The sequence below is a fragment of the Sapajus apella genome, unplaced genomic scaffold (assembly GCF_009761245.1).
Source record: "Sapajus apella isolate SASKATOON/1434 unplaced genomic scaffold, GSC_monkey_1.0 scaffold26, whole genome shotgun sequence".
In the NCBI taxonomy this organism is placed as follows: Eukaryota; Metazoa; Chordata; class Mammalia; order Primates; family Cebidae; genus Sapajus; species Sapajus apella.
The window spans coordinates 12890265-12903669 of record NW_022436966.1 but is presented as its reverse complement, the minus strand read 5'-3'; the positions used below and the strand labels follow the sequence as shown (position 1 = coordinate 12903669).

The following is a 13405-nucleotide window of genomic DNA, read 5'->3' as shown; positions in this document are numbered from 1 at the left end:
GGTGTCACTCTTTCTAGGCATCCGCAAGGAACTTAGCGCATTGAGGGAGGATACCGTCACAGGATCCCTGATGGTCTTATGTTTCAGCAACACATAGGCAGAGTATAGGGCAGGAAGAGGGTTTCTTTATGAAATAACTTCTTGTCTGGAAGTCCCATCCTCACCTAGGTGAGAGGAAGTCACAAAAACCAGGCCACTTGTGCAATCAGGGTCATTTGTCATGGAAAAGCCACAGGGGAAAGGTGATGGCAAGGAGGTTGCAACCTCCCTTTCTCGGTGCACACAGCTGTTGGTAGGAAGAGGCGTTCTGCAATGCCTTTATCAAAGGCTATCCTGGATCTGTGTGTGTAAGCCACAAATGTGTGTCTGTGAACATTTATGGCTTATGTGCTAACACAGGAAAAGATACCCTCTTTGATCAGTTAAACAGAGTTCGGTGAAATTAGCTCTGGACTAGAAACTAGAAAACCTGGTTTCTCTGCTTTCTCTCTTATTGATGTGGCCTCTGGCAAGCCCTTAACCTTGGTAAGCCTCAGTCCCCAATTCTGTAAAGTGGAAGTCGCAAGATCTGTCCTGGAGAGCAGGTGAAATGAGACACAAGACAGCACTGTAGAAAGTAGAAGGTAGTTCACTACTGTAGAGTCATTATTTATTATGAACAAGCAGGAAAGAATCCAGATGCCAATTATTTGGCTGTCTTTTCACTAAGCTAGGTAATCTAGCCAGAGGGTGAGTGGGTAAGATTTTCCCCGCTAAGGTTCACTGCCTGTATGTGAATCTACAGCACACAGGTTCCTGAGCTCTATTGTTGACAAACCTATCTTAATAGGCTGTATTATTTCTAATTCTCTTCCAGATCTCCAAGCAGTAAAAAATACCAAACTGAGAAAAGTTCTGTGCAAATTAACTGGGCCAGAAAGAATTTTGACCACCTGTTTGTAGAAGCAGCCTGTTTGTGGCTCTAAGTTCTAAGGAATGGAGCACTACTATGATGTGAACTTCTTTCCTCCTACAACCTTCCCCTGTAAAGTCTGCCCCAAATTTCCTGATGTAAGTAATAAAGAAATTTTACGTTTGTTTGTTTGTCTGCATTAAGATATATTTCCTGAAGTGTTAGGAACCTAAAATTAGAATATTTAATAAGCAACTACTGACATTTATCATCTTCTTTAGGATTTACCGCTCACCCAGTGACGTTACCTTTCCTAAGCTAAATTAAAAGACAAATTCAAATCCTGCATAGTAGCCACCAAAAGCATACATTTGAAAAACAGGATTCAGAATGCCATATTATGCATTATTTAATGGTATGCAAATTATAAGTCAGACAGTTAGGAAAACCACACTTCAGCATTAATAAACAGCAACACTACTACTACATTAATTATGATATTGCTATGATCTATTCCCAAGTTTTGCATTTTGATTCTCCTTGAAAATTTATGCCATCTGATAAGCGGTAACCTATTTCCCCTCCTACGTCTCCTGCCCATTCCTCAAATCTGTTCCTCCTACCCACCCAATGGGTGTCTGTAGGAAACGGGTACAGAAATACAAAGTCCTAAGCAGCCGCATTGTCTTATAAGCATTAAAAATTAAAGAACAAACAAACACCACCTAAAGCTCCAACATTTATTGTGTCAATGTTAAGCACACTTTTTAAAAGACAACATAGAATGTATAGAAACAAGGGGTTGGGGACTCATGCGCATTTCCACAATACGGGTAATTAGGTTGGCTGGTTTCAGAAGGGCCAGGGCATCACTCACGACAGCGATGGTCCTCGGGCCCTCTCTATGGGACTGATTCACTGTTCCAAGGTGGGTCTGTTTTTTTGTTTTTACGTTTTATTAAAAAATATAAATAAAATGGCACTGCAGGCCCAGGCTGGAAGGACTCTGCAGGACTCTGTCTTCGCACAACGGCTTCTTGGAGGCTACTGTCAGAAAACATCACAAACTAGCAGGATGACAGACCACGCTGACGTCGGCCGGGCGGACGCGTCCACCCCGCCCCTGGGGGCTTCAAATTTTCTCAGAATTTAAGGGCTCTCGAGCTTCCATCCGAAAACTGCCACACATCTTGAGCTCTCTGGGTACTACGCCGAATGGGGGTGTGTGAAGAACCTAGAAAGAGGTTGGAGACAGAGGAGGGGAAAAAAAAGTACAGGTGTGACTTGGCCCAATGATTTTCTGTTCTCTAACTAGCTTTTAAAAATTAGAACTTAAATCAACCACAGGTCGAGCCACTGGCATCTTAAGCATGATTTCAAACTCAGTCTCCCCTCCCCAAGTACCCCTGACCTCTGAGTGGCCTTCCCATGCCTCCCTCCTTTCCGTAGCCCCCAGGAGGATCCAGGTCCCCCCACCCCTGCCCAATTGTATGATAGTCCTAATAAACTCGGGACACACCTGGAAGGAAACACCTGCCTTTATGACTGGGAAAACTTAGTAAGAAACAGTCCTTTGGTTGAGGAGAGCGGGAGAGGGAGGAGGGACAGGGGACACCTTCTCAAAATAATAATAAAATTATAAAGAAACAAAAAATCAAAACTGATGTAAAAGCAGCACAACAAAAACATGAAATGTCATCAAGTTCAACGTCAAAGCAGCCAATGATTTACGAGAGGCGAACAAATCTCTGAAGAGAAAACCAGAACCCAAAATAGTTGCTCTCAAATTGCACCAAAAACTGCCTGTAGTTTCTTTCAAACATGCAGTTTTCTTTTCTTTTTTGGAAGGGGGAAGGCAATGGTGAAGGGAAGAAGGGAGTGGTTATTTTCCTCCGGGGTTCCTCCCTTGCTGTGGACATTGACTTGAAGCAGCAGAACTGGGAGTCCGGATGTGCCGAGGAAGAGGGCTACCACTGTGGCATTCCAGGCCTCGTTGCCATGGCGACCCGAAGCAGGGGCCTGGGGCCTCCTCTCCCCTGACTTGGCGCCGCAGGAGGCCCGGGGTCTGGAGCTCAGCTGCTCTCACGCATCCCACCCCTGAGCAGAGCAGCAGAGACCTGGGCTGAGGGGCATGCTGTGTCCAGGTGGGTTCTGGGGAATCCCATTCCCAGTCCAGTGCTAAGTCACTGTCGTCGAGGCCCCTTTAGCTGATACCCCATTCAAACCCCTTCATCCAACCTGCTACCAATAATTAAAGCCCTAATAGGCAAAGCATATTATGGGCATGAACTATGTTCACAGCTATTTAAAAGCACAGTCCCCTATGGGTTTAGGGGCTCCCACTTTAAAGGATACTTGGGGAAACGGTTAATTTACCTTTTCTACAATCCCTATGAAAGATCTGATATACGTGCTCCCTTGAAATAGTTTTTGCCACTTTACAGAAAGGAAAAACAGTATTTGGATCAACCATCGAGCTGTGTTCAGCCAAGTTTAGGTTCTTAAGTACAATGACCCGTGTGAACTGGATTGGCCTCCTTTCCCACTTGGAAGGGAGGAATTAATGGTATCCCATGACTGCAGATGACGCTGGGAAATAGAGAGAGAGAGAGAGAAACAGTCCCATCCCCCTAAAGGCTGAGTCACTGGCCACGTGCTATATGTAGTAAATGAAACAGCGGGCTAATGGGATAACGAGATGCCAGCAAGCAAAAACGCGGACCCGACTATGTCCACGGTTCATAGCTATAGCAGCGCTAGAATAAATACACATCATCCCAATTCCCTCTACGTGTTCTGATGTCCATTTCCCTAAAAACGGGTTCATTTATTCTCAATTGGGAGAGATGTAGGGCTTTAGGAGACACCTAGGAAAATCTGCTAGATGGCTCATAACTTTTACAAGTTAGCGGTCTTTTAAGAAACATTTTTCCAAGCAGGTTGAGCGAACTCTGCCAATCCCATCCTCATACCGGCAAAGTCCCCACAATTTTTTTTTTTTTCACAGGACGTTGTCTGAAAAAAGAGAATGGGATGGGTACATTCCTGAACACACCAGGCCCAGGGACAATGGAGTCACAGAATCGTAATGAGGAACACACAGTTACAGCACAGTCATAAGAAATCGTGTTTGTGTGTGTATGGAGGGGAAAAGAGGCTTAAAACGAGAAAGCACTGTGTTTCCTCCCTCAGTCTCTGTGAGTAAAATGCTACAAGCAGAAGAGGATGGGGCCTGAGGCTTCTCAATTCCTTCTCAGGAAGGCCCAAAATAATCCCAGTACCTTTCAGCAAACTGTTAGTGTTTGTGAGTAAGCCAACTCATTTCCTTACTTCTCCAATTGGAATTATATCTAAGCCACCTCCTGCCACTTCCTTTCAAATTCTCACTCCCAGCATTATGAATATATACAATATGTACTTATTGCATATACAAAAATGGTATTCAAATAAACAGATCTATATCCACAGAATGCCCCGGGAAAAACTCAGCTACTTCACACTTCCTGCTATGGCCGGTGCAAATGAAGAGCTGTGTTCACCTCACTTCTTAGCAACCTTTGTAACGTGGTGATTCCAGCCCTTTTGTAGGTCCTAAACAGAGAGAGGATAGCAAATGGGTTCAAGAAGGAGGGCATATAGGCACTGGAAAAGCTTCTGGTTTAAAATCTGTGAGAAACAGGATTTGCTGTATGCCTGTTTATTAAGTTGTTCTCAAATGAAGATTAAAAAGAACATTTTAAGAATCAGGAGTTCACGTATGTAGAGAACATTTCATCAGCACGTCAAGCCTGTGAGAAAAACTTACTTGAGGATTTTGAGAGACATTAAGGTTCTTAGTAGTTCCTCATTTAAAAAAATCGATCACGGATTCATCTTACTGTTGGAAATTTTCGTTATTTTATATTAAGATTTTAAATTTTAGAGTTTCAGATATGAAATATCATTTATAAGTGATATTCACGTTGGCTAGATTTTCATGCTTCTATTGTTCATCAGCTTCAGAAATAATATTTTATCAGAAGGCTTCAATAAGTCAGGAGACTAAGTAACCTGAAGAACCTGTCTCCCAATAAATTTATTTAACTTTGGGACCATGTAAATCAAACATAATCTGTGATTTATCACCAGATGTTTGCACTCCTCCCCGGTCACCATTTGATTTAAGAAATTTGAACAAACAAGTATACAGTATCCACCATTAATTCTGTCTGTCAGGATGCAAAACCTAATTACACTAAGAGCATCATATACTGAGAAATTAAAATGAATACTGTATTTAAAACCTACACAGCTGCACTCATAGCTCCTAATAAAAGAGTAATAGGGACACACAGAGGTTTTATGGACATTTAATATGGTGGAGCCAAAGTCACCACATCTAGAGCCAGCATGGCACTGGGGAATTATTTCTATCTGTCTGGAGCAGCATTTTGGACTCAGTTTTGGAGAAACCAAATCCAAAACACATACAGTATATCTTTTCTAAGTTCAGTGACAAACATCAAGTTCTCAAGGTACCACAACCCCACCCTGGCCCAGCTCCTATGTCATGTTCTCCAACATTCTCTCTCAGTGGATTCCTCTAGCCCCACTCTCTCCTTCCCACCCAAACTGGCTTTTCAGAAGACATAGACTATCTCTCTACTTTAGAAAGATGAAAGTATTATTGCCTAAGATAAAAGGCATGACATGAAAAGGCCACCTCACAGGCACTAGGGCATAAGAACTGAGCAACAAAAAATGCTACCACAAGAAGACAACAGAACAGCTTTTGTTTTGGTTTTTTACAAAAATAAGAACAATGTCGTATTCATTCATCTACACTGGGTACAGGGAGACGATATCACAGAGGTATGTTTTAGTAAAGCAAATAGATGCTGCAACACGCGGTATTTGTAAAACTGACAACACAGATTTCTAAGGAATGGTTTTTTAAATAGACCTAACTGGCTGGTCAAAAGGTAACTGAAGGGTATTCCCGCCCTTATTTGCAGTCAGCCAGGAAGACCCTATCAAAACACCTGAAGTAATCTGTAGCGTCTAGGGTCCCTGGGATCTTAGAACCACAAGGCAAACCACTATACATCTCAGGAAATCAGTGGCTGATTCCAAAGATTTCACTATGTCTGGCTTGTCTGGCTGAACCCCTAGTAGCTGCTTTTTTCTCTCTCTTTCTCTCTCTCTCTTTTTCTCCCTCTTTTTTTATTTTTATTTCTGTAACCTGATGCCTTTGTTTCCAGATTTTTAGATTTGAAAAGTGGGGTTATTTTGTTACAAGGAAAGAGTCTTACATGGAAACTAAACAGCTGATTTTTTTTTAAATCATTTTTACATTATATTATAAGGCAAGGATGGGAGAATAGAAAAGAACTTTTAGACAACAAGAACAGCAAAAAATCCAAAGGAAATAAAAGTTTAAGATGCTATTACCAGCAAGTTTTTTCACTTATATTTGAATGGATTTCTGCTAAGAGATGGAGTAAGTTTTTAACATCAGACTGAAAACACTTTCCATATCTTGAAAATTATTCTAGAACTGTAAAGCCTTAAAACTATTTCCATGGGTTGAGATATGTCTATTTTAATATAGTAAGTACTTTATGTTCCTTTAGGGTATAATACACGCATCAGAATGCCCATAGAAATAATCCTGAAAAAGACTGACTGGCCTTCTCTTAAAACCTGTTATTTTCTTGAAAGTAATTTACAGAGTGTGTCAAATGAGGACACAAGAAGCTTACAATGTGTACTTTAATTTTTTTTTATTTTTTTCAATAAAGGGACAAAATGGGTGTATGAACAGGTTAATGCAGACAACTGCCAAAAAAACACAGACAGTGGTTTTTCCAATAGAACTTAACAAAGACCAGAAACAAATACAATAAAAAGCCAGGTTGTAATGACCTTTGGTCATCTAAATAAAAAAAAAAATAAAAACAAAGAAAAATAAAAGATCAAATTAAGTGCCTCTGTTTTGAACAGGGCACATAAGCAATAATAAATAGTGACTCCCATAGTAAAAGATAAAATTTCAAGTTACGACAAACAGCTTTCATTACAGGAATAGAAAAGGCCAATAACAAAATATTCTGCATTGCCATTTACAAAAAAGTATTGACTAAAGCGGGCTTTCTCTTTAATATGCTTTGCATATGAAATTCTTTCCAATCTAAATATAAAGCACCATTTAGTTTTTGGCAATGAAAAAAACTGCAAAACATTGGTTTTTTTTTTTTCCTTTTTTTTTTTCTTTCTTTCTTTTACTGCATATGAAGGTAAGATGCTGGAACGTAGGGTGATAGAAGGAAAGGGACAAAAAGCACACTACATAACAAACCAACGTTATCAGCTTGCAGTACTGCATACAGTATGGCAGCAGGAAAAAGGAACAAAAAAGGATATGTACAACCCCTATGACAGCCATCCATGTGACATTCTAGCAGGCTCCCCCAAACCGCCATTATATGGCTTCTCATCTGTAATGTCACACTTTTTTGTTTCTCTCTTTTTTTTTTGAAGCATACAAATAATTTGCACTATATTATCCTGCCAAATTAAAAAAATATACTGTGGCAGCCTGTCTTTTTTTTTTTCCACTACCAAAAAAGGTACATTGATACCTTTTAAGAGAACAAGCAACAGTTAAAAATACAAGCTTCAATATAAATACTATAGTGCCTAACACTAGATGAACATTTAATTCAAATACCATTCTAGAAATACAGAAAAAAGACCATAAATGTATTTTAGCATAGGAATCAACATGAAGTGTGCATTTTCCTATATTTAAGTACTATATAATCTTAAACCTTTCCCCAATGTATGTTTTTTTTTTACAACCTGAAGAGCGGTGTGTATCCAAGGCATAGAATTTCCACTACCATTTTTAAATGGATAACAAGTCTTGTAACACCACCAAGACAATGGAACCCTAAAATGCAGTTCCCCCCTAAACATAATGAAGTGTTTTTTAAAAAAATTTTTTCTTAACATTTATATTTAAAAAAGTTTTGTACAAAAAAATCCTTGCACTGTAGAAGCGAAAGCAATCATTCATTTCTATGTTAAGTGTATTCTGTTTCCATTCACAGCGCTTGCAATGTTGCGTCCAAGTAAGTAAGCTCAATAGTCAAGTAAATGGCTGGCAAAATTTTTTTTTTTTTTTTAGTTTTTAAAAAATGCTCATCAATGAGATTGTGTTCAATTTTTTTTTCAGCATTCTTGCAACTTTTCCCTTAAGTATAGACCTGTAAACTGGGAAAATTGTACAGTGCACTTAATTGTCCTATCTGAGCAGGTTTATTTTATACTCAACCTCTGTATCTCTGATTAGAGAAAAGATACAGATATCACAGGCAGAGTCAAGTGCTATTTGAACACCAACTGGGGCAGATGCTAGCTTAATAAAAAATAAAAAAATAAAAAATAAAATAAAAACAATGAATCCTCTTCCATGTTAACACAAATAGCACACAGTGTATGGAAAAGAAATGAAGTACAACTTTTAGGGAGCACAGACATATATACTGCTACTCTTAAAATTCTTTCTCTTCTTTCTTTAAGAATGTCACATTTAAACGCAAGTCTTAAGAATTCATAGTTAATCATCATTGTATCAATATTAGCTTATATACCTGTTCTAGTTTTAAATGGCAAACAGTACCACGTTGTGCTAATAAATTGTATTTTTTTCTTCTGTTCCCCTCTGTCAAATCTTATTGTCAGCCTCTTCCTTTCAATATGGTATACAAGGTCTTAAAGTTTCTCATTTGATTGTCCACTTGACAACCAAGTAGATCTGGATCTATTTCTTTTGGTGCCAGAATTTTTAAAAAAGGCATTATTAAAGCAAATATCTTCACAAAATGAACTCCTTACTAATGTATTTAATTGTTTTCCAGGGCTTTTGCACATTACACATTCAATTTTAATCATTGTTTAAAAAAAAATACAACTTTGGGCAAAACAGCCCATTTCTTTTAAGCTCTCACCAGGAGCAAAGTAGCTTTTATACTGGTATAATCAGTTTTGTTTATAAAATTAAACTAAAGGAAAAATGATGATTAACTAGGACATAATGGGTCATATTTTTAGGTAGCCATTGTTGTGAGAAATACAATATAGAATTATATGCTAGTTCCTAAGGTTTATTACCTCACCCAATGCTGAATTAAGCTACAAGTTTATAGCAAGTAGAAAGAACCATCAATGTGGTTTTAATAGATCCAAGGCACTCATATTTTAAAACCAAATGATAGAATAAACTTGTTTTTTTGTTGTTGTTAATTTGTCAATTCAAGGCCTTTTTTTCCTCTCCAATTGATACATTTAACCCTTTAGAGACAGATATTTAGCTCATAGAGATTTTTTTTTCAACGCTATCTATTCTGTCTATAAAGGGTTAATCCAAAGACTGTTTTTCCTCCTCACATTATAAAATAAAACTGTACATGATATGTTTTACAGAATGTATGCAGCATGGTCTTTTTCTCTCTCTCTCTCTTTTTCTCTCAGAACGGAACTGGAAACAGCAACATGTTTGCTCAGCAACGAATTAGGGACAATTTAAAATAGCCATAACATACCATACATGCTGTCTAAGTTTAAAAAAAAACATACACAACATGTAAATTATTGCACAAGAGAAAGGCTCAAAGTTTGCGTAAAATGCAATAGTATTGCCCCATACAGATCATGCATTCAAACGGTGAGAACATAAAGGAAAAAAAAAAAAAAGGAAAAAGAAAAAAAGAAAAAGAAAAAGAAAAAAAACAGGTGTGCTGGTGACAAGCACTCTCATATTCTTAGCTTCGTTACTTCTGTTTGTTTGTTTGTTTGTTTAAATCACATGGGACTAGAAAAAAATCCTACAGGGAGTGGGGCTGGAGGGCGATGGGGAAGGGGAGTGGTGAAAAAGGGGGTGTCAGGTGGGAGTGAGGGAGGGGTATTAATATACCTCTATTCAGTTTTTATATCATTATTCAACACTCGATCACTGTGCCATTTTTTCATGTGTTTCTCCAGGGTACTGTACACGCTAAAAGGCATCTTACAAATTTCACATTTGTAAACGTCCTTCCCCACCTGGCCATGCGTTTTCATGTGCCTGGTGAGCTTGCTACTCTGGGCACAGGCATAGTTGCACAGCTCGCATTTATAAGGCCTTTCGCCCGTGTGGCTTCTCCTGTGGACAGTGAGATTGCTACAGTTCTTGAAGACTTTCCCACAGTACTCACAAGTGTCGCTGCGTCTGCCCTCTTTTGAGCTGGGCCTGCCCGGGCCCGGACCACTAATATGGGGCGTGCTCCCTCCACTTCCCGTGCCGCTGCGCCCCGAGATCCCTCCGTCCAGCTCCCCGGGCGGCGTGGAGAAGCGCAAGCTCCCGTTCTCCGAGGAGTGCTCCGACGAGGAGGCAAAAGGCGATTGTCTGGAGTCTCCGAAGCTAAGGAAGGGATCTTTGAGCTGCCTGGAGGCCGCGTAGCCGGCGAGCCACTGCGAGTACACGTTTTCCGTGTTGGGCATCGCGGCCGGGGGCAGGTCGAACTCCTTCTCGAGCTTGATGCGCTTTGAGAAGGGGCTCAGCGAGCTGGGGCTGCCCAGCAGCAGCTTTTTGGACAGGCCCCCCGAGGCCGACTCGCCCGGGGAGCAGCCGCGGCCGTTAACAGTGCCATCGTCTATGCGGTCCGACTCGCCGGCCACCGAGTCTTCGTCGCAAGTGTCCCTGTGGCCCTCGGCCTCGGCCAGGTGGCCGCGCTTATGCTTCTCGCCCAGGACCTGGTGGAAGGCCTCGCTGAAGTGCTGCATGGAGCTGAGCACCATGCCCTGCATGACGTCGGGCAGGGCGCGGCTCTCGTCGCCCACGCCCACCACCGCGCCCCGCGAGCTGTTCTCGTGGTGGCGCGCCGCCTCCAGGCTCAGCCCGAAGCCGTAGTCCACCCTCTCGCTCTCCGTCAGCTCCTCCTCCTCCTCTTCCTCCTCTTCTTCCTCTTCCTCGTCGTCCTCCTCTTCCTCCTCGTCCCCGTTCTCCGGGATCAGGTTGGGGTCGTTCTCGCTCTTGAACTTGGCCACCACGGACTTGAGCGCGCTGCTGGCGCTGCCCACCAGGTCGCTGGTGCCGGGTTCCGGGGAGCTGGCGGTGGAGAGACCGTCGTCGGACTTGACCGTCATGGGGGATGACTTGTGCATGTGCGTCTTCATGTGGCGCTTCAGCTTGCTGGCCTGGGTGCATGCGTGGTCGCACAGGTTGCACTTGTAGGGCTTCTCGCCCGTGTGGCTGCGCCGGTGCACCACCAGGTTGCTCTGAAATTTGAACGTCTTGCCGCAGAACTCGCATGACTTGGACTTGACCGGGGGCTGGGAGGGAGGAGGGGCGGATTGCAGAGGAGGGAGGGGGGGCGTCGCCAGGAAGGGCGGCTTGCTACCTGGCTGGAATGGTTGCAGTAACCTTTGCATAGGGCTGGGCCGGCCTGGGGACAGCGGTGGGCTAGACGTGTTCCCTGCCAGCTCTCTAAGTCTCCTAGAGAAATCCATGGCGGGAGGCTCCATAGCCATTGGATTCAACCGCAGCACCCTGTCAAAGGCACTCGGGTGATGGGTGGCCAGGGCCATCTCTTCCGCCCCCAGGCGCTCTATGCGGTGGGGGTCCAAGTGATGTCTCGGTGGTGGACTAAACAGGGGGGGAGTGGGTGGAAAGCGCCCTTCTGCCAGGCCGGAAGCCTCTCTCGATACTGATCCTGGTATTCTTAGCAGGTTAAAGGGGTTATTGTCTGCAATATGAATCCCATGGAGAGGTGGCTGGGAAGGACATTCTGCACCTAGTCCTGAAGGGATACCAACCCGCGGGGTCAGGGGACTTCCGTGTTCGCTTTCTAAGTAGATTCTTAATCCATGAGTGTTCTGTGCGTGTTGCAAGAGAAACCATGCACTGGTGAATGGCTGTTTGCAAGTTGTACATGTGTAGCTGCTGGGCTCATCTTTACCTGCAAAATAATACAACACCAACATCAATGTTTAATCACTGAGGCGGGTATCAGCAATTGCTTATTTATGTTCCACCTCCAGCCTTCCCTGCCCCCACCCGTCAACCCCGAGGCCTAAGCCCTCACTGGCCTACCCCTGTGCCTAAATTGTGCCTGGCAGGACTGAGTGTGGGTACCCAGTAAATATTGGCCCAACCAGTCTCCCTGCCATTAAACTCGATTCTAGGAATTTTATATCCAGTCCCCAAAGCAGAAAAATCCTGGCCAGTTCGGGCTTGAGGATGAAGGTTCCTACAATCCTAGGCACCTCAACAAGTATCTTCTAAACTTTCCATTCCCATCAGCCACAGTTTGGGGCAAGCTGTCTCATCTCCATGTGCCTCTATTTCCTCCTCATTAAGCGAGAAACTTGGACAAGGTGACCCAAGGCAACTTTTTGGCTTCCCAAATCCTAGCTTTCTATTCCCTCCTGGGTGGCAGGCGAACTTTCTAAATAGGCAAACATTTCAGAGAGACATCAAAAAAGGGGGAGAAAGTCAACTCACTGCAATGCTCTATGGCCCTAGAGATGCTTTCAGTCTTAGCCTGAAACACACTAATTGTTGATATTGTTAAAATGAGAGGGTACTCATAAAATACTTCCGTGGAAAAAAAGACTAGCAACATTCTCACATCCCAGCCTGTGAGAGGGTCAATGGATCCCAATTTTGGTTCCACAACACCCTGTGGGGCTGCCTATTCTTATATCAAAGAATGTTGCAAAAATCTGCAAAGAACTCCATTCAGATTTAACAGGCTGCATCCAATCTTTAGGATTTGTCCCCAAGTCAGACAAATGCAAGTCTAGAAAAGTTAGGAGGAGTGGCTGGTGCTGACTTAAGTAGACACAGCATCCTAGTTTAAGGAACAGTTAAAGCAGCCAGCACCATGACAGGCAGCAGGCTGAGAAATGCTACACTATCCTCCTCCTCATTATTTTGAGAGGCTAACAACGTGAACCAAATTATACAACATCCTGCGCCCTCGGCTGAGACTCAGCTCCAGTTGAGAAAGAAACAGAAAGATACAGTTCAGCTAGTCAACTCTGGCCAGTAGCCAAGCCGTCTGGAGAGGGGCCCTGCTTAAGTCACATTATTTCTCTTGCTGAAAAGAACCCAAGAGTGGTAAATGCCACTTTGGCAAAGAAGGGCCAGCTTGACTTCACGAAATCTTTCATTTGGGGAGATGGCTAAATTAAATATATATATATATATATATATATATATATATATACACACATACACATATATATGGAATAACTAGCCAACAGTTTACTAGTCAACTGCAACTTTAAAAAGGGCAGAAGTAATGGTAGCCAAAGGACAAGGATGAGAAAAACAGAAAACTTCCCAGGGATTCTGAAAAAGGATTTAAAATATAACTGAAAAATAAACTTTTCTCCTTCTTTCAAAAGAAGGGCTGCAAGAGTTCCTTAAGGCCACAGCTAGTATCTGTCAGTAACTTTTTAAAAGGGGGAAAAAAAAATCTACCAGAG

The 13405-nt window shown here is 42.4% G+C and overlaps 1 protein-coding gene and 1 long non-coding RNA gene across 12 annotated transcripts in view; one reads left to right on the top strand and one right to left on the bottom strand.

The window, feature by feature from the left end:
* Positions 1-1618: 1618 nt before the first annotated feature.
* BCL11A (BAF chromatin remodeling complex subunit BCL11A) overlaps positions 1619-13405 on the bottom strand; it is a 100210-nt gene continuing 88423 nt past the window's right edge. For 6 of the 11 annotated variants that reach the window (XM_032292056.1, XM_032292052.1, XM_032292059.1 and 3 more), the window contains 2 exons: positions 9849-11871; positions 1619-2126 (listed from right to left, as the gene is read on the bottom strand). In XM_032292056.1, coding sequence (XP_032147947.1) covers positions 9851-11871 — 2021 coding nt within the window. In that variant the 3' untranslated portion in view covers positions 1619-2126; positions 9849-9850. The remainder of the gene's footprint in view (positions 2127-9848; positions 11872-13405) is intronic. The other 5 variants (XM_032292057.1, XM_032292055.1, XM_032292058.1 and 2 more) reach the window with 3 other exon arrangements.
* On the top strand, positions 2908-4221 carry LOC116560594. Its single transcript, XR_004273036.1, has 2 exons — positions 2908-3036; positions 3900-4221. It is a non-coding gene; the product is annotated as an uncharacterized LOC116560594 (long non-coding RNA).